This window comes from Takifugu rubripes, chromosome 19 (assembly GCF_901000725.2).
Source record: "Takifugu rubripes chromosome 19, fTakRub1.2, whole genome shotgun sequence".
Classification (NCBI taxonomy): domain Eukaryota; kingdom Metazoa; phylum Chordata; class Actinopteri; order Tetraodontiformes; family Tetraodontidae; genus Takifugu; species Takifugu rubripes.
This window is the reverse complement of record NC_042303.1, coordinates 13,907,942-13,926,939: the sequence shown is the minus strand read 5'-3', so window position 1 is coordinate 13,926,939 and position 18,998 is coordinate 13,907,942. Positions and strand designations below refer to the sequence as shown.

Below are 18,998 nucleotides of genomic sequence, written 5' to 3'. Positions count from 1 at the left end.
AGGCTGTGGACATCTCCATTCATGTCCCCTCAGCCCAAGGTGCAACCGCTCTGCTTCTGATTTTCAGCCACCTCTGCAGCTGCTGCCAACCCCTGCTGGGCAACAGGGCTTTCAGAAGAGAGATCTTCACCCTTTTTCTTTGGTGCAGGAGCACCCCCAGTCTTATCCACTGATCATGAGCTACCAAAGCTGAGACCACCTTTTGCTTCTGTGCTTCAGCAGCAGTTCATTGGATGCAGTTTCTCCACATTTTATCAGTTTTTCACCGATTGCCTAATGTCACCCTTTTGAATCCATCAGAAGATTTCAGCGTAACTTAGATCTTCAATGTTATACCAATCAGACTACTTTACAATTTAGCAATGAAAGGTTTCGGGGCTTATCATAATGGCTTTTTTATGTTTAGGATTAAAAGCATAGACTAAATCCATGTCAAACATGTATGGCACTATAATCTACTAAAGCAATTAGGTATTTTTCTGTTTTTTCGAAATTCAAACGCCTTAAAATATTTTTTTCAATGCCATATCCTGATCTACTGTCCATAAAACATCAAATGAAATTTAAAAAAACAACACTTTGCGTACTTCCTGTAAAAGCTCCACCCACTTCGGGATTTCGCCCTATGAAGACTCGTCGTTATCTCGCACGTGCTGTACTACGTCATCCCTCCTGTGGACGTGCGAGTCAACATGGCGGCATCCATGGCATCACAGGCAGCTGCAAGAGGACTGAGGACCGCTACCTCAAAACACGTTCTCCTGGACAAACTTAAGGTACTGTTAGAGTTTACGCTCCTGCGAGGAGGCGTTCCGTGGTGTAGGACCTGTTTATGCGACCGGATGTGCACCACTGTCGCCTTGAGGACCTCTGACTGCAGCTACTTGGCTAACGGCTTTAGCTTGTCAGAGAGGTTTAATTTGTGAATGACAGCTCACCAGTCATATGGCGGTGCTCTGTGGCTGCAGGAATGTTTAGTTTGAAATCAAAGATCCGTGTAAATGATTTAAGCTGCATATGTGTGAGAACAGCTTCAGATCAGGCTTTTAATAAACGTTATCACATTTGGACTTTAACCTGCAAGTTGGTGTGTTTGTTAGTTTGGTGGATTTGACTTTGAATTGATACAAGGACACATTCAAGAAGGTTCATTTGCTCAGTTTAGGCATTTTGAAGTTTACCGTGTACAAAATCGATCCATCAGTACCAGGATCTACGTGTCAATTTGCAGACTTCTGACCTCCAGCCAACTATATCTAAGTTTAACTGCATTCCTTTATGGTTGAATGTTGGACTTTGGTCCTTGAACTTATTTAGTAACTATTTAGTAAAAGTCTGTATCTTATGACATGTATGTTACAACATACATATTGTATGTATGTTGTATGTTACAATAACACACCAGCAATTAAGTTTCTGTATAATCTCTATTGATGATTAATGTGTGTTAATGTAGTTTTAATGTTTGTGTTGGGTAATGCCCGCAACATTTCCCCACTCTGTCATTTCTTTATTCCATTTCAACTCCAATCCCTGTGAAATTGCTTCTTTAAATACCTCTGAGTACAGGAACATTCATCTGTTTTCATTTTTTTCCTTTTTAACACTTACCTTGCACACATGGGTGGTAGTAGCTCAGGCTGCAGGGGACTGGGGTGGGAAATAGAGGGTTTAAGGTTGAAGCCCCAGTGCAGACAAAACTTGGAAGGTGTTCTGGTAGTAGGAGACATTGCCAAGACACCTTCAGAGCACCACAGAGGTGGTCTTAAGCATGGTACAACCCCTAAATACTCAAATATGGCCCCGGATGAGCTGGCGGCTAATGTAGCCTGCCTTCACCTATGCAGCTCAGCTGGGACAGCCAGCAGCCTCCCTGTGACCCTGCAAGGGCTAAAACACTCCCCCCCCCCCCCCCCCCCCCCCCCCCCCAAAAAAAGCTTTATTTTACAGATAGTTATTTTTAGTATAATTTTGGATAGATTTGTCAACCATGTATGCAGACGTAAAAGGTTTTACGTAGGTTTTAATAGCTCGCGTTGTGATGTCCTGGCCTCTAATGTCCAATCTAATGTTCTTGTGTGGTCCAGATGACCACCGGCTCAATGCAGGTTTGATCCACCCTTCAGACAGAAGAATATGCTTTCCAAAATTTAGACCTTGAATATTTATAAATTTTGTAAAAGTTTCACCTTGTAGGGTTTTCAGACCCTTTCAAATGTTACGTGCCTCATGCTGAAGGAAAAAGACAGAAATAACAACTGAATAAAAACAACCCTGGAATGAGAGTGAAAACAGAATTTTATTTTTTTTTGAATTTTTGCAAATGTCTGTGGCACTGAATGTTGCCTAGAGCACGTGGCTCTCCATCATTCTGAAATGGAATAGATTTGAAAAAAACACGACTCGTCCAACCAGCAAGCTGAGAAAACTGAGAAAAGGTTCTTAATAGGAGATGTGAGCACGATCCCAATGGTCACTCTGGCAGCGCTCCAGATGTCCTGTGTGAGGGTGGAAGGAGGTCCCAGAAGGTGAAACCGCTTGGCATTAAGGCCGAGTGTCCAGACAGTAGAAGAGTAGATGAGCTTTGTGTTAGAACCGAGCAAGTCAAAACCTGATCCACGGCTGAGTGTTCGCCTTCAAACAAGGAAATGACCCTCGGCACACAGCCGGGACCACTCCGACTGGCTTTGAGTCAGACTGGAACCCAAGCACACGAGTATATCGTAGCAATTGAGAAAAGGGAGGGAACCTTGCGACGGTTTGTGTCCCACTCAACTGCCCCCCCCCCCCCCCCCCCCCCCCCCCCCCCCCCCCCCCCCCGCCTTTACACACTGTCTGTCTGTTTCTCCCCCTCCAGCCCAGTGATCAGAGTGATGATGAAGGATTCTTCCTGGTCTGTAGCACATTATCAGCCTTAGCTGATTGACAACCTGGTATCTGTGCAGCGTGATCACGTTATCTGACGATGTGTTGGCCGAGGTTGGGAATTCAATTTAGGATGCTTTGTCAGCTCCGGTGCCGGAGACGTCGCAATATCCAGATGGTTGGGCTCCGGGATGCTTTTAGAGAGGGGGGAGAATGTTGAGGTTCTTCCTTCTCTGTCTCTCTCTCTCTCACACACATTCTTACTCGCTCTCATAAATCAAATCTCCTGAATTCTTGTCTGCGTAGCGAGATAATCCTCAGGCTGTTTTTCACTGTCGCTACTCAGTGGTGAATTTGTAAATGTTACTTTTTTTAAGGTGCGCCTGCTTAGCAGCAACAACACAGCGGTCTCCGAGCCCGGCACAGTTGGAAGGGAAACACTAAGATGGGAAGCCATCTCAGTGAGACTGGGTCCTGAATATTTTACGGAGGGGGGGACAAAGAATTCTCTGCATGCACCGACTACTTCTGCCGGTACTTCAAACAACGGGGCGCCTTCCCCATCTGTCTCAGCTAGAACACATTTACATTTCCTCACCGCGAGGGATGCTGCAGGCTGAAGTTAGCTCTAACTGAATTTGAATATCACTCCACCAAGGTTAATGGCCATTTCTGTTGCCGGTGAGGTGCTTAAGCTTTCTCAATAATTTAGGAAGGCTGCAGTCATTAGGAGATGTTGGCAGCGAAATGGAGGATGCGCTGAGTCGCTGCTCTCCTATCGGCTTAACTTCTGTTGTTGTTGCCGTTTAGATAATGAGGAGAAATGTTAGGGCAGGGCTGGAATTAGGTGAGTAAATAGTGGCAGTGGCTGCAAACAGTTGTAATTCACAGAGTGCAGCATGTTGTAGATTACAATCGTCCTCTAATTTATTCATCATCGCTGAGATTTGACATTTAACTAGAGCTGCGGGATGAAACTTTTAATATGTGGTAATAGTTGTTAAATATTTCAGTCTGATAAAGGTTCAGATGTTGCGGTCAATAGGTTTAATAGGCTTTTTATTTGACCTAAAATGGATCGAAGGAGAACTTTCCACATGCTTCATCAAAATTGCTTGATGTTGCTTCTTGTGAATGTTGGTTTCACTTTTGTTCACCAGACCTTTCATTACTAGCCACAACTTAGTTAAGGCCTTTACTCACGGTGATGTTACACATATGCTCTGTGTAAACAACAGGACAAAGGTAAATGTCCAACTTTTTTACTTCTCATTGCCCCCTCCACATTTGCTGGTGTTGGCCTGTGTCCCTGTAAATGGTTCACTAGCCAAGAATCAACCTGAAAGGCTGAGATGAGGGAAATTATCTGTGACCCCCACCTGCTGAACCATTACCTATAAGACCTTCCTTCCACCTGATTTCTGTCCTATTTGCACAACAGCAGGTGAAATAGATTATTTTCTCTTCCTAATTAAAGCGTTTGATATCCCAGAGGTGTGACTAACGACTATGTGTTCTCTTATTTAGTCATTTACATTAACAGTGAGCTAATCATACCTTACTCTGACTGTAAAGTTAGGTTTCATGGTTTGGACTCCTTTTCTTATGCCTGATTATTAGTATTTTTTGCTTTTGTTATGGCGAGTATATTTTTGTTGTTTGACAAAAAGACGTTACATTAGTAGGTCACAAAAATATTGCACACAAAAGACTCTTTTTGCCTACACTCTTTATGGAAGAGGTGTAGGCTTTGTTACGATTTTAGCTTCTCGACATGTGGGTTGAACTTTGGCACCATTTTCTTTCCATTCCTTCTCCACTGTTATCTAATCTTTAGACTTGAGCTTTGAACATGGCTCCAAACACCTTCTCTTATTAACTATGCTAATTATTGAAATCCCTATCTGTACAGACACAACAGCCAGGGTTCCCTTTCTTACGCCTGTCTGCGGGAGATTAGACCTACCCCGTCTAAAGACCCGCCAATGATGCAAATCGTATCGATCTTAATCCTGCAGCCACGCTCTCCTGCTCCCACCACCACCTCCGTTCTACTGCTCTGTTCTCAACTCTGCTGCTGCTGTGTTCTCCACAGGCAGATGTTGTTTGCTCTCTTCATACTCTAATTGTCCCAAAACACAATTTAAAAGGCAGCCATTTCAAGAGTGGGCTAGCACTAATGAGACTTGATGCTACAAAGAAAATGATCTTGAACCTCCATCGAGTGGGCGGTTGCTTGTCAACATACAGAACATCTCCCTTGATTCACTTATAACATGCATATGCATGCAGATTTATAATCTTCTCTATGACTCCTCATCCAGATATATGCAGGCAGTGCAGCACAAGGAAGAGGAAGGCCTGCCATCAATACTCAAGTGTTGTAATAATTAAAGCTGTACAGGCTTTCTCAATTTGACCGCTAATGCTTCGGGAGGCATGGTTCTTGCTACATGGCTGGCTCTCTGTGAAAATCTGCCTCTCCTTCGAGCCGGCCTGTTTATGCAGAAAATTCAAATCAGCTCTGCTTCTTTGCCTCCTTCATTTCCTTTAGTGTGTCACCTCTTTCATGGCTTGCTACACAGTGCATGTCTAATTGCAAGACAGCCTGTACTTATGAGTTGTAGCTAAGTAGCACACTGCCACCTCATTAGCAAGGAAACATTCTACAGCAATCAGCACGCCAATGATTTTGATAACGGCGCGCTTGAGTTTCACCGGCACTCATGGGCATGGTCACTGCAGAGTTCCCCTTGAAATTATTTCTGGATGGTTAGCTATATGGACGGGGGAAAGCGATGAGTTCATAACCTGAATGGGAACAAATCAATTACACAGAATTGGTGAACTGGCAATCTGTTAATTTCTTAAACATTTTATAATGCCCCTTAAGGAGCATTTTGGTTAATTAACTCTGCAGTCATTTGTCGCCGCTAATAAGGCAGTGTCGTTTCAAAGGGGTTAGGCTCTGGCCGTGACGAGTAATGAGGATTTTAACCTCACCAGACATCTGGGGATACCACTGTTATTTTTAGCATCTCTGGAAACTCATTGTAGTGTCTCCTTGTGGTTGAAAGATAGTTGAATTTGGTATATTACCTTTAAATATTTAAATGGTTTTTCAAAGACTTTGCAAGCATTTTAAAGTAAGAAGAAAGACACAAAAGCTTTCTTAAAAGCAGCATGGGTCCAAATGCTATTTTTTTTTTTCTCCACACATCTACAAAGCACCAAATGTAAGTTCCTGTGAACACACAGAGCGCGCTCAGGCAGACCAAAAGGAATTTTTGGAGTTCAGGAAGGCAGCAGATTAACGAGCGGTGCCACGCTGACATTGTCTGGTGTTTATGGGCCTGATCGAAGGTGATTGCCTGCTCTGTAACATTCCCCTGTAAATTAAAACTTATAGCTCTAATAAATTCCCACCGGTGGCCCTCTGACACCGAGCTACATTTCTACACACGGCGATAAAGACAGCGGCTTTAAATTAGCCTCAGGATATTGAGTCCTCGGGTTTATCGGAAAGACAAACAGCAGAGAAGTCGTATGTCGTGAAATGACTTTGCAGCATGCCGCCATCCGGCGATTCCACGCCATGACAGCCAGCTGCTCTCGGACAAACGTAAGACCTCGTCGAAGTCCTATTTATACGTTATGTTGAATACCGTACGGACTCAGCAGCGGAACGTGTTGGGATGAGGACGGGCTCCAGCGTGAGGTTTTGTCCTTCGGTGCCACTGAAGGAGTACGGCCGTGACAAGGACTCTGCAATCTGATGCAGCTGCTGCCAAAGCGCCGTTTGTCCTCTGCGTTTGAGAGCGAAGCCACTCCGGGTGCTCTACGAGGAGAGTGACAGTTTGGTGCCATATTTAATGCTAGACTGTCTACTGATTCACATTCTGGCTGCGTGTGCTGTGTTTATGTGCAAAATGTTGAAACTTTTCTTGTGGGAGACTTTTGCATCAGTTAGAACTCCCAGAGAAAGAAGGTCCTCATTTGACCCCGTCAGGCTCGTTTAGACAGCAATTTGATGTCTGACACAACATCCGAGGGTGAAGCTTTTAGCTGCGCAGACTAACTGAGCTGCTGTGAAACACCTAATGAGACCTTGAGGACGACCGTTACTCGGAAGACAAATATCAAACACTCATCTCTATTTTTGACCCGTCTTCAGCAGCAAAACAACTTTTACAAAATTTAAGATGATAACAGAAGCCGGTATTTTCAGGTTGCTCACTAGACTTCTCGGTATGCTTTGTAGAAAAGGAGTTTTTCCATATGTGCCTCTTCCATGTCAATAGAGAATACCTGTTTACCGTCGTTGCCGCTGCGCCCGGCCTCTCTCCACCAAGAAGTGTTGTGAGTGCTTTTGTGTGTATCAGCGTTTCCATGAATATTTATGCAACCCAGCCCCCACGTCAGAGCGCACAACTATGTTTTCGCCATAGTGTGTATTAGCCTGATGTGTGTCTGTTTGATTCCTCTCTGTGGGTCTGTGAAGAGGCAGCAGTCTGGTGGGAAAGCTCAGGTAGGTTTGTCTCTAAAGCGCTGCTGATGATGATTGCTGCAGAGAGAGTGTCCCGGCGGGGCTGCGGGCCAGCTGCTCGCCTGCTGTGCTGCCACTCACCACTTATGCTGCCTACCGAGACACGTAGCACTCGGATTATTCTCAAATATGCTGCCCAAAATGTAGATTTACCGCCTTACGTCCACAAAATCTGTTACATATTTCAGATCCCAACATCCTCATGGACTTTCAACCCCCCCCCCCCCCTTGATTATTAAAGGAAGAGTCCAATTACATGAGAGGTCAAACTATTCCTGATCTTGATCCAGACGTCACTCGTCCCAAACGCACTCCCGACCTGGTCCAGTTTTGCTTTGGTTGGTTCATTTTGTCTGGCAGGATGTGCAAACATCTGTGCAGCACCCAAACGCCAGCATCTGTACCAGTTAACAGTCACCTTTTCAACTGGAGAGACAGATGTTCAGGCTCAGAAAATCCAATTTGCTCACATCTAATTCGATTACATTCATTGCTTTAATGTCATTTGTTTCTTTAGACGTTATTATAGTCTAAAATGTAAGAAAGGGTGATTCAGGTCACGATACAAATGGTAGGAAGCTCTCCAGTCGCATCTGTATTTAGTATTTTTATGTTTTTTTTCTCCCCGCCCAAGGTGATTGCCAGTGCTCGGAGGGCCACCTCCAGCCCGACTCGGCTTTCCCAGTAATCACTCAGTTATTTTTGGGGAAGAATGCATGTGTAGCTGCTTTCTCTCATTCTCATTTTTCCATCCAAGGTAACAAAACGGCTATTTAAAATGACCGCATCTGTTCATCTCAGTCTGTTAACCAATTTTATTGTTGCGTTTGATTGCCAAAAATGTGTTTTCAGATGAGCAGAAATAGCTTCAGCATACAGTAAAGCAGCGCTAGAGTGCAGAGGCCTCAACATGTTACCAGCAGGTAGATGCAAGCAGCCGTCCCATTGACTGCATGTGGCAGAGCGACAGAGTGAAGACGTTTGTACAGAGACCAACACACACCAGAAATACTCACCTCTGACAAGCGTGCAGGCTGCAGAAGTCCACCCTCCATGTTCTCTCAAATCACAACTCAGAAATGGGGTGAACCAGTACCTCTTGAGTGGAGTGACCCAAGGACAGACTGGCAGATGGAGACAGGCAGCTGAACAAACCTGGCTGAGATGGCCCTTCAGTGGCCTGACAGCAGCCGAGTGATACAAGGTTTGGATTTGCAGCCTGGTTTGTTTGGGCTGTGCAGATTTGTCTCAACCGTCCAACTGACTTTTCTTTCCCCCTGTTATTGCTGTTAAAGTCCTTTTGCAACCCACATTTGCACAGATGCCAATGAGCCCCTTCAGGATTGTCCCGCCATCGGTCTGGGCTGATGGGATTGAAGGCTTACCCCCCACATTTAGACGCGCTGCAACTGAAACGCATGAATAATGCAGGCCTGCGATTGTACGTTTCAGAAGAGGGTGCAGGGGTGACCTGCAGATGCCCCTCATTACTGCCTTCGGTTATGTGAAACAAAAGGCCAAGAAGCAGTATGTTCTGTTCTGAAAAATAACCTTTTCTGCCTCTGAAGTTTTGCAACAGGATTTGTGAGTTGGCAATTTGTGTGATGTGTTCTACAGGTGGCAAAAAATCAATTAATTTCCAGCCTATTGTGATAGTATATATCTATACCTAATTATATGTTTCCCTCCTTGAACCATGTCCATTACCATCAGAACCATTACATTGTTACATTTTACATTCTTGTGTTAATGTTTGCAAGAATATATCAGTATATATATATTTTTTACATACCCAATGACATTGCTGAACCTTTCCTGAGGTTTGATTCAGCTTCCATCAAAAGGAAGTTTACTGCTGGTTGGTGGGACGACTGTCTCTTCAGCTAAAGAGGACATGGACTGGCAAATTCTAGCATGACTGGTTCCTATAACTGGGCATTTTCTCTTAACCCTGTTTCCTTCTGTCCTCTCCAGGGAAGTTGGTTGACTCCAAGAAGATGGCTGAACCTGCAGGAATACCAAAGCAAGAAGCTGATGCAAGACAGCGGCGTGGCGGTCCAGCGTTTCTATGTGGCCAACACGGCTTCCGATGCTTTGGACGCAGCAAAGAGGCTCAGTGAGTAGTCAGAGACACGTGCACGCTCCTCAGAGCCGTGACGTTTACCAATTTTCACCGCTAGGTTTTTGTACACAGGCTCAGCTAGAGAAGATAAATCATTTAGTGGTTAATTCTAAACTCATCAAGTTATTGTGTGGGCAATTTGACTCAAGGGTATTTATTGGAGTGAAGTGACCCCTCTGCCTGCTGGGGTTCATCATTTGTTTCAGATATGGCAGATATTGGACAGCAGCATCAGTCCTTCTCCTGCAGTGCACGACATTAGTGGATGTAGAAAGCTGCTGCGAGGGCGTTTTAGAGTTGCAGTCTTCTGTCTTCACAGAAACTGGAGCTAAATGACTTTCACACATCCAAGCATCCCCTTGGGGGCAAAAGAGACAATGGGTGTTCAGAGACGGAGCCACCGAGCAGAACTGGAAAAAGTAAATATTTACATGGATTTCCCTGCTGGAGACAGCTGTTATACTGGCAACGCTTCTGTTAAAGCACGCCAGTGCTCCAAACAGAGCAGCTTCTGCTTGTTTTGGTGTCTCACCAAGGTACAAATGTAAACAGGTGCTTTTTATTGTACAGTTATTTCATACTGTGTTTAGCAGCTCAGGGCAATTTGGTGATTTTCTATTGCTGCTCCAGAAAAAAAGGCTTGTCAATAGACAAGGCGAATGACATCAGTACACACAGCAGCCATCTTGAGGTTTACTAGACAGGACCAATGTTGGCCTGGAGAAGAATATCTGTTGTCTGTCCATCATTAAACCCTCAGGGGGAAAGAACGTCAGCCCATACGAGGCCGTTCTACCAAGTGTGTGATGGTAACAATAAAAACAACAGCCACGCTTTAACCTATGTGCATATACTTGGGTTTTATGGAGGCCGCTGCAGAAACATGGCACTGAACCTCGCTGCTTCCATTTGTGCTGCACGGCTCCGCGGTCCCACTGCAGGACGTGCAAACAGCTAATCAAGGCTGAGGTTTTTATCAGGTCTAATCGCGTCTTTGTGCTGCGTGATTATGTGCGGCGGCCTGTGCGTCTGCAGCTTAGCAGTCGTGTCTCCTCAGTTCTTCCTCATGCGCTCATCCGCAGTAATTTGTTTCAAAACCTCTCGTGCTCACCGTTTCCTGTTCGGAGCCCCTTTTTTAAGCTTCCCTCACTGCCTGCTTTTTAATTTTTTACTCGAATTTGGATTAGTGCCCCCCCCCCCCCCCCCCAAAAAAAAAGCCAGTTTAACACATTTGTGTGCACCCACACATGAGGTAAGCTCTTTAATTGATTGGCCAGTGACAGAATTTTTACCATTATCTCTAAAGCTTTGAAATAAAACAAGAAGCGATCAAGTGCTTTTCATCTTATCTTTTAAGGATTCAACAAAACTGTGGCATTAATGTTCCACAGCCTTTTGTGCGCAGTACCGCCATTTGCAGGAGCAAAAACGTGTGTGGATAATTGAGTGCGTGGCACTTTCATGGTCAGGTGTTTCTTGTTCTCTGAAGAAGCAGATAAAAACGGTCTGGAATTGATTTCCGTGGCTGAATTGCAGCTTGGTGGCTGTGAGAGTGATACAGGATTAATGGCAGCTGAAGGAGGTCATCATTATCATCATCCAACACTGGCTGAGAAAAATGCAGAGGAGCCTAAATCAGCGTATTTGTCAGGGGATATTTAACAAGAACCAAAGATGTTAAAAAAAGGAAAAAGAGTGCAGACAGCTGAAGTGGGGAAGAAAGACTTGTGTCACGATCCAAAAATGAAGCACTGAGAAGTCAAAGTGGTCCCAAATCTGACTGCTGATCAAAGGAGTGAGAAGAATTCTGGGATGCGTAGATCTGTCCTGCCTGTTTCTCAAGACAAGGAGGTTATTCTTCAACCGTCGTGGCAGCATCACCGAGCATTCGAGACACAACAGAAGATGGAGACGAGCAGCCGGTGAAGGACGAGCAAAGCATCTCGAGGGAGGAAACAGAGGTTTTGCTGACATTCATGATCTCCAGACCCCAGATGATCATTCTATCATGGTCGTATAAAGGTGACACTTCTCCCATTCAGGAATTACTAAACATCTGCATGTCGTACTACCAGCTTTATATCTTCCTCTTCATCCTGATGCTGTCGGCCTGCTTATGATTTAAACAAAAATAAAAATCAATGGTAGCTGAAGAGTTGTTTTAGTCCCTGTATGTTGGAGGAAGAACTCAGGAAGGAAAAGAACACGGCGAGGTCGGAGTCTAGTGCCGATTTCATTATAGTGCTCTTTTCTTAGTTGTGTAGACGTGAAATTTAGGAAACGTGTGCAGAAATTCATCTATACGGTGGCTGAAAATGATTCCCTCTTTGTTTACGAGGGGGTGTTACGGAAGCTTTAAATACACTGTAATTCAGCTTTAAACGCAAATCATGGGTGTGTATGGTGTTAAATTCTCACATAAAACACTGTAGACTTTGGAACAATTTGCCGTTTTCACTAGAATTTAAAGCTTTTATTTCACATTTAAAATACGCAAGTCTCTGGGCATAAACATGTGGCTGAGTCATGGTCCTGTTCGGTCGGATATGAGTGGCTGCAAAGGAAAGGTCAGTGAGCTCTTTAGTTAAGACGTGTTTGGCTGCAGTCTGACCTGAAGCTGTTTTACACCGACTGTGCACGGTTAACAAACCCTCAGTCATGGTCCACAGTCTCCACTCTCACTTTCTGACTTTTATTTGCGACTTCCTCCGTCCTGCTTTAGTGTACAGTTTCATCTTCATTGAAAGTTGCTTTTTAGCCTTCTTGTAACCCATTTTAATGGGTTAAATCAAGGTCAGTGTAAATGTGTCTCCCGCATCCTAATAGCAGTTGGATAAATTGGCAAAAGTCTAAAGGTTGTTCACTCGTGAGCACCTGTGCACAGTTTCAACCCGTCTGAAGTGGTACAACAGAGGAATGATGATGGGGCTGGGCCAAGTTTGATTTATTCCAAATCCCCACATTTAAAAAGTCTCACATTGACTGTTTATGTCGATGACAACCGCAAAAATCAAAGTTTTCAGGACGATTAATCAGGCTAACTTGGTGTGTGCAGCTTTGATTCTGGATGCCAAACCGTTTGATGTCTTTGTCATTATTTAGCTTTGTAAATGTTCGCCGTTGTTCAGTTTTATAAATAAACCCGCTGTGCTTTTTGTCCCCTCCCTATTTTTTTCTTCCATTTTCTATCTTTCTATCTTTGCATTTTCTTTTGCACGATATGGTGCACGTTTACACAGATACACACCTCATGTTTTGTCACATGACCGGGTTGCTATCTACCAACTTTGAGATATCACAGCGAGCTGGGAGATGAATATAGATTCCTCCTCCTCGCAGAAGCAATGCACAGCCGCACGTCTGCATCGAAATGTAGACGCACACCTTACACACAAACATTGGCGCCCCGCCCGACTCCACAAGACTGCAATTATGCGGTCCACTTTGCGTCCCCCACCCTTTGACGGCTGCATCTGTTGACCGGATCTTGATGGATTTTCAGCCCAGATTCCAAATCAGAATTCCAGCCCGCCTCCTCGTGCCGCCGTCCACCGTTGGTCCTGCCGCAGCCATCCATCGCTCATTGACGAAGGTGCAGCGGGAGAAAACTGCATCAGATGCTTATCCTCACCCATGCTCGGGTGATGAATGGGAGTCACATCTACTCTCTGCATGTATATGAAAACCTGATTTATCAGCCAGGTCGCAGCGTGCTGCCCTCCATATCTCCCCAACTCCTCATTTCTGCCGGATAACTTCAGCTTTTATTTGGTCGACGCCTCATTCCCTCCCCGTCTACTTTCTGCTGCTCTCCTTCAACTCCTTTAACAGTCTCAGTGCAATAGAAAAAAAGAGAGTTATCAGAGGTAGGAACTATTTTAATATACTTCACCGGGTTATGAATATTCAGTGTAAACAGTTGTTTTTCTGCTTGGCTGTCAAATCTCATGTGTGCTTATTAGAGGGAGAGTTCACTTGATATGTTGGTTCACTGAATAATAGCAAGCTTCCTTGACATTAAAACACTGATGAGGTGTGTGGGTGTGAGCCTGTTCTTCTTGTAGCTGCGTTTGAAGGACAGAAAAGTAGTTAGTCACAGCGTCTGTAGATTGGAGTCCTGAGCAAACATCCCGGGCTAAGGCAGGCGGAGCCAAACGCCTTCGCTCTATATGCTGGATATTGTTTTTGTCCTCCAGAAGAGGAGATATTCACAAGCCCTTAAAGTCACATTGCGTCCCTCATACTGCGCATAACATGAGGGATATAATAGGAGAGAAGAAATTCAACAACACTGTTGTTGGCCTTGAGCTAAAGTGTTTTGAATCTGCTCATTTAGTCGTCTCCGCTCTGCAGCAGCTCAGACCCCCTTCTGTGCCTCTGGCTTGTGATCTGCAAATAATTCCACACCGCGACACCATCGCCGGCGAGCTTCGTCTGCTGTTTGTGTTTGTGTTTGTCAACCTTCTCGGCAAGACTTCAGCGTCTTAATGCAGGTGGAGACGAAGTGTATCAATTAAAGAGCGAAGTAAAAGTCCCGTATCTTCTGGAGTTCCTGAGATCGTTCGACGCTTCTGCCGGGCTTGTTCCGAATAAACGTTTCTTTAGGCCGTACCCGATGACTGGAGAAGTTATTCGCTATTATTTGCCTTATTTCCACAAGCTGCTGATGAGCCCCACAACCGAACGTCTACCACTCTAAATATAAGGTTGCTAGCTGCCTCACTAAAATGATCGTGACAGCAGGTACGTTGTTAATTGCTCATCATTCAAACCAGGTAGAGGGGATTGAAATGAACCTCGGCATTGCCAAGAGCGCTTCGAACTTGCAGTTATTTCTCATTCATTTTAAAAATATTTGTGTAATCACACCTTCACAGCTGCCAATAAAGCTGCAGTCAATGCTCATTAAAAGCAGACAAAAACTTACACCTCTATATTTGTATTTTTTTTAAATATCACAATCCAAAAAGACAAGTGAGTTTTATCAAAGTCTCCATTCTCCTCACTTGATTTACCTTTAGATTCCTGACGGTCGCGGAACCGCAGCGATAGGTTACTGCAGCGATAGGCTACCGCAGCACATTAGCATCACTCATGCTTCACTTCCTCTTTATGCCACACTGTCCCGAAACTTGGTGATAAAGCCATTATCTGTATAATACTGGCCCTAAACCGCACGCGTTATTAAGGCCATTACATGCTTCATCGAGCAGTGAATTTGTAAGGAACAGAGCAGTCATTTCTGGTTTCCTAACACAATTTTTGCAGCGTGTGTGCCGCCGGTGCTTCTAATTCCGGGACTCTTCCAGAATTAACCCACCCGGAAAAAGTGTAATTCCTTGGCTGTTCATCCTGTCTCGCCAGTGAATCTGAACAGTCTTTAAACACAGACGGAAAGTTTGAGTTGCAACTGTGCACCCTGACACACGCCGCAGCTGTCAGACGCGGTTAAAACGCGGAGCATGGCCAGACCTCTCCTCTGCGCACATCACCTCCGCTCTCATTCATAATCCCCTCTAGAGTGGCCTCGTGCACTTCAACACTTCAAGAGCCTTTTAAGACCACTTTCATCTTCCCCTTCAGAAAAAACAGCAGAGTCTCTGGTGGAAAGTGCTGACAATAGCAGTTAGCACGGAGGGCCAATGTGGCCCCTTTTGTCTGGAGGTGGGGGACGAGGCGGCCCTCTTCTATCTTTGTTCATTTGTGATGGGATGTACAGCCGACAGTTACGCGTCCTCTTCAAAGGTGGAGTGGACAGGAGCCACAGAGACAGCTGCTCGTCTATGCAAATGGTGGTGTGCAGAACCCCGAGGAGCGAAGGACCTTCTTATGCAATTATCCAACAATCTCAAAGCTTCACTGGCTTTTTCTTACCTTTGTTTCTTTACCTCCAACTGTCTCGGCAAGAGTCTCAGGCCAAACATGTGCTTTTCTGTCCCCAGAGTTGGCGTCTGTGTAATTCTGCAGCTTTTACTCCCGATTAGTTTGTTTACTGTTACTGCCGACATTTGCTCATTTGGAGCACTTTTGTATTCAGCGCACGGTGCGTTCACTATTGTCTGCTTAAGCTGTGAAAGGCAAGTACACGCTTGGCAGAAGAGCAGACTGTTTAAGGGAAAATCCCTTTTTATTATGATGTGACTCCCGAAACGTTTCTATGCACAATAACACGGAACAACAATGGTGAGTTAATATCCAAGTAAATATGTTGGGGGGGTCAGTGTCTTAAGCCATCAGCTTTTAAAAGACTGCTGAGCCAATAGCGGTGATAATAATGTGGAGGGGGTTCAGCAGCAGAGAGCTCCATGGGCTGATATCTCACCCAGCTCCTTCACCTGCAGGGATCCCGATGAAGAACACGCGCAGCTCTTGTCAGGCGTCTGGTCCTGTCACGGAAGAAGACGGATGTTCGAGTGCCTTCCTGTCTTCACAGCCCAGATAACACGCTCCATCTGCAGAGAACACGGGGAGTTGCTTGTGCAAAGCGGTTTTAAACAGCAGCATCTCGGTGCGCCAGTGAGCACGTCATGGGTTCGCTGTCCAGATGCAGATCCCCCCCCTCCGCCCCGCCATGTCATCTTTCCTTACATACATCAGCTGTTTCTGAGACCTCCTTGCAAAGACAAGGCTATGTCTTAACAGCTGTAAATAGGCTTTGTAGGGTAAAGCTGCCCGTCTCTCAAAGAGCTGATTTCTGTAAGCAGCTTAGTGTTTCCTCCTCCTCATTACGCACCCTCACCTATTCATGTTGTCGGGATTAGTCCTCATACATCCATCTTTGGTATTTGGCTAATGCTAATGTTGACGTGGCCTCAGATGGACAGAATGCTCTGGATGAGTGCACCTATAGATTTTTTTTGCATGTTCTCAACCACTTGTTCTCTTTGAGAGGTTTTATCTCCTACAGATGTATTTCATGAAATGGAGATTTTTTTTAATATTTTTTTTTCTACGATGCAATTTCCACATTTTCACTATGCTGTTGTCATTACTGTCAACCTTCTGCTTGTTTGACAAGGAGGGGGAAAAAAGAAGCCTCAAGCAGAGGTTTGAACTGCACCTCTCTGTCATTGAGAAGAGACCCGGGCCATCTCTGGATGTCATTAGGACTGTTGCCTGTTTCTGAAGCCAGGTGGTTCTGGCTCCTAATGAGGACTCGGCCGCCACACAAGCAGTGGCTGGAGGAGGTGTCACGGAGAGGTGGCACCTCAGTCCAGGCCGCTGCTATTCTCCTTCACAGAGGAGTATTGTCATAGCATCATTAGAGCTAGAGACAGACAGAGATGTTGCTCAAGCAGACAAGGCAGAGATGGTGCGACCATGTCTTCAGCTGGTGCCAACATAGAGGTCAAATTGTGTGTATTTGTGTTTAATCCTCCTCCCTTGGTCAACAGCTTTAAGGTATTTCATGTGATAGAATTTGGTTACAGAGGAAGTTTGTGTGTGAGTTTCCAAGTTGAAGGGATACAGAAAAACATTTAAATGTGTAATGTGCAGGATTTCAAGGTCATCCAGCAGCAAAAGCATCTGAGGCTTTTTACTTTTCACATCTTTCACCACCACAGGAACTGAGAACACTTTTCTGTCTGACCATCTCGCAGTCTGACAGACTTGGAAATGAGGGAAAAGTTTATGGAAAACTGAATTCCTGCAAGGTGATTCCAGCACTGGCGCTGCGGCTCATCACACAGATATCTGTAAATATTATACAAAATCCTGTTCTACTGATCAGCCATGTGAAGGTACACGCTTTAAGGCGACTGAAATGTCTGATGAGCAGCATTTTCTGCTGCTGTCAGAGCAGATTCTGAAGTGTTGGAGGGTTTTCTTCCTTTGAAACTAGTGTTTGATCATACCTGGATGTGCTTGTTTGTTTCTCCTCTATCCCAAGAGGTTGATTAGTCTTCTCCGTTAAGCTGCCACATCTTCATTCGCAGTGGAGGGCTGGAATACCCCCCCCCCCCCCCGTTTTACTCTCTTTGGACAGACAGACAGCCGGCATCTGTCCCTCATTAGCCAACGTCCTCGTCTCTGTACAAGATCAAGGCTTTGATTGAACGATAACACCAAAGCTATCTGTTGCTAACAGTTTGTATCACAGAAACAGAGGGAGAAGGAAAAAGTTTCCCAAAATATGCCAAGGAGGAACGGAGCAACGTCCTCTGTGCAGCTGCTGTCACTGGCGAAGCAGACTGGGAGTTGATTTGCACTCATTACCGGGAAACGCGTAAGGCCCGAGGACGATGGCCACGTTACTCTGATCGCATGTGATGTGATTGGAGATGTTGTGCCGTGTTAATCTCCTCCGCTCTGTCCCCGAGATATACCAAATAAATGGAGATGAAAATCGTCCTCTGCATCTTCACAGCGGGCCGCGCATGATACAGATGCGAGCAGAGCAGTGATTATGCAACCATAACGCCCCCCCCCCCCCCCCCCCCCCCCCCCCCCCCAAGAGAGGGTCTTTTACTCGGCTAATAACCAAACAGCATCCAGCAGAGGGCATGTCTAATTATGTCATGTATGTGCTGCACACATGTACACAATGATGCAACATTGATTCATGCAAACGTCTCACAATGTACAATTTATAGCTGTCTGATGGAACAACGCGTGTCAGCCTTCATTAGGGTGACCTCGCAGAGAACTGATTCAATATTGAAGTTTTATTCCTACAGGAACATCGAGCTCCAGCGCTAAAACGGGGCCCGCCACTGTCTTCTCTGGTTAAATTAATTCCGATGCCCTTCTTTTGCCTGATTCATCAACAGAGTTGAGCAGAACGGCGTCTAATTTTACATGCTCCTTCTCCTTCCACATTCTGCTCGGCTCTCATTAGGGACCAACCTTTTCCCCCGGTGTTAGAGGCCATCTCATACCTGTCATGCTGCCTCGATAATGGCTGCCACTCTCCTTACCATGCAGCATGTTCGCCGTGATCTTCCAGGACATCATTATCTTCATCATGTGCCTCTGCAGGGAGCACTAATTCAGTATTAAAAAGTCATTTGTATTAGATGTTTCCGTTGTTTTGTTTTTTTCCCCCTTCTGGGCCTGTTTTTATGAGGATAACATGGAAAGCATTGTTACGCACTCGATCCTGTTTTCTTTCCAGTTTCCCAGCACATTTCTCCTCTGGTGCTCATTTACAATTTGTGATATTGATACGGTATCTTGTTCCCTGCCAATCACCGTGGAAACGAACACCTGCCTCAGTCTCACCCCATTACCTTTCCTGCCACATTCCGCTTTTTAATACATTTAATAAATCTTTGTTTTCCAGCGTAGTTTGCTTTTCACCATCCCAACGCTCACCATTTCCCTCTCGCCTCAAATGACACAAGCCTCTTGTCAGACTACATCTGTCATTCCTCCATTTGTGTATTTTTCTGTCTTTTCTTCTTCTCCTTTAAAGCAAAAGTCATTTCCTCTGTGCTTCCCATCTCCTCCACCTGCCTGCAGGGC

The 18,998-nt window shown here is 45.1% G+C and overlaps 1 protein-coding gene across 1 annotated transcript in view; it reads left to right on the top strand.

Annotated features, from left to right (window-relative positions):
* Window positions 1-649: 649 nt before the first annotated feature.
* suclg2 (succinate-CoA ligase GDP-forming subunit beta) overlaps window positions 650-18,998 on the top strand; it is a 45,008-nt gene continuing 26,659 nt past the window's right edge. Inside the window, exons 1-2 of the mRNA XM_003973500.3 lie at window positions 650-776; window positions 9,386-9,527. Coding sequence (XP_003973549.1) covers window positions 693-776; window positions 9,386-9,527 — 226 coding nt within the window. The 5' untranslated portion in view covers window positions 650-692. The remainder of the gene's footprint in view (window positions 777-9,385; window positions 9,528-18,998) is intronic.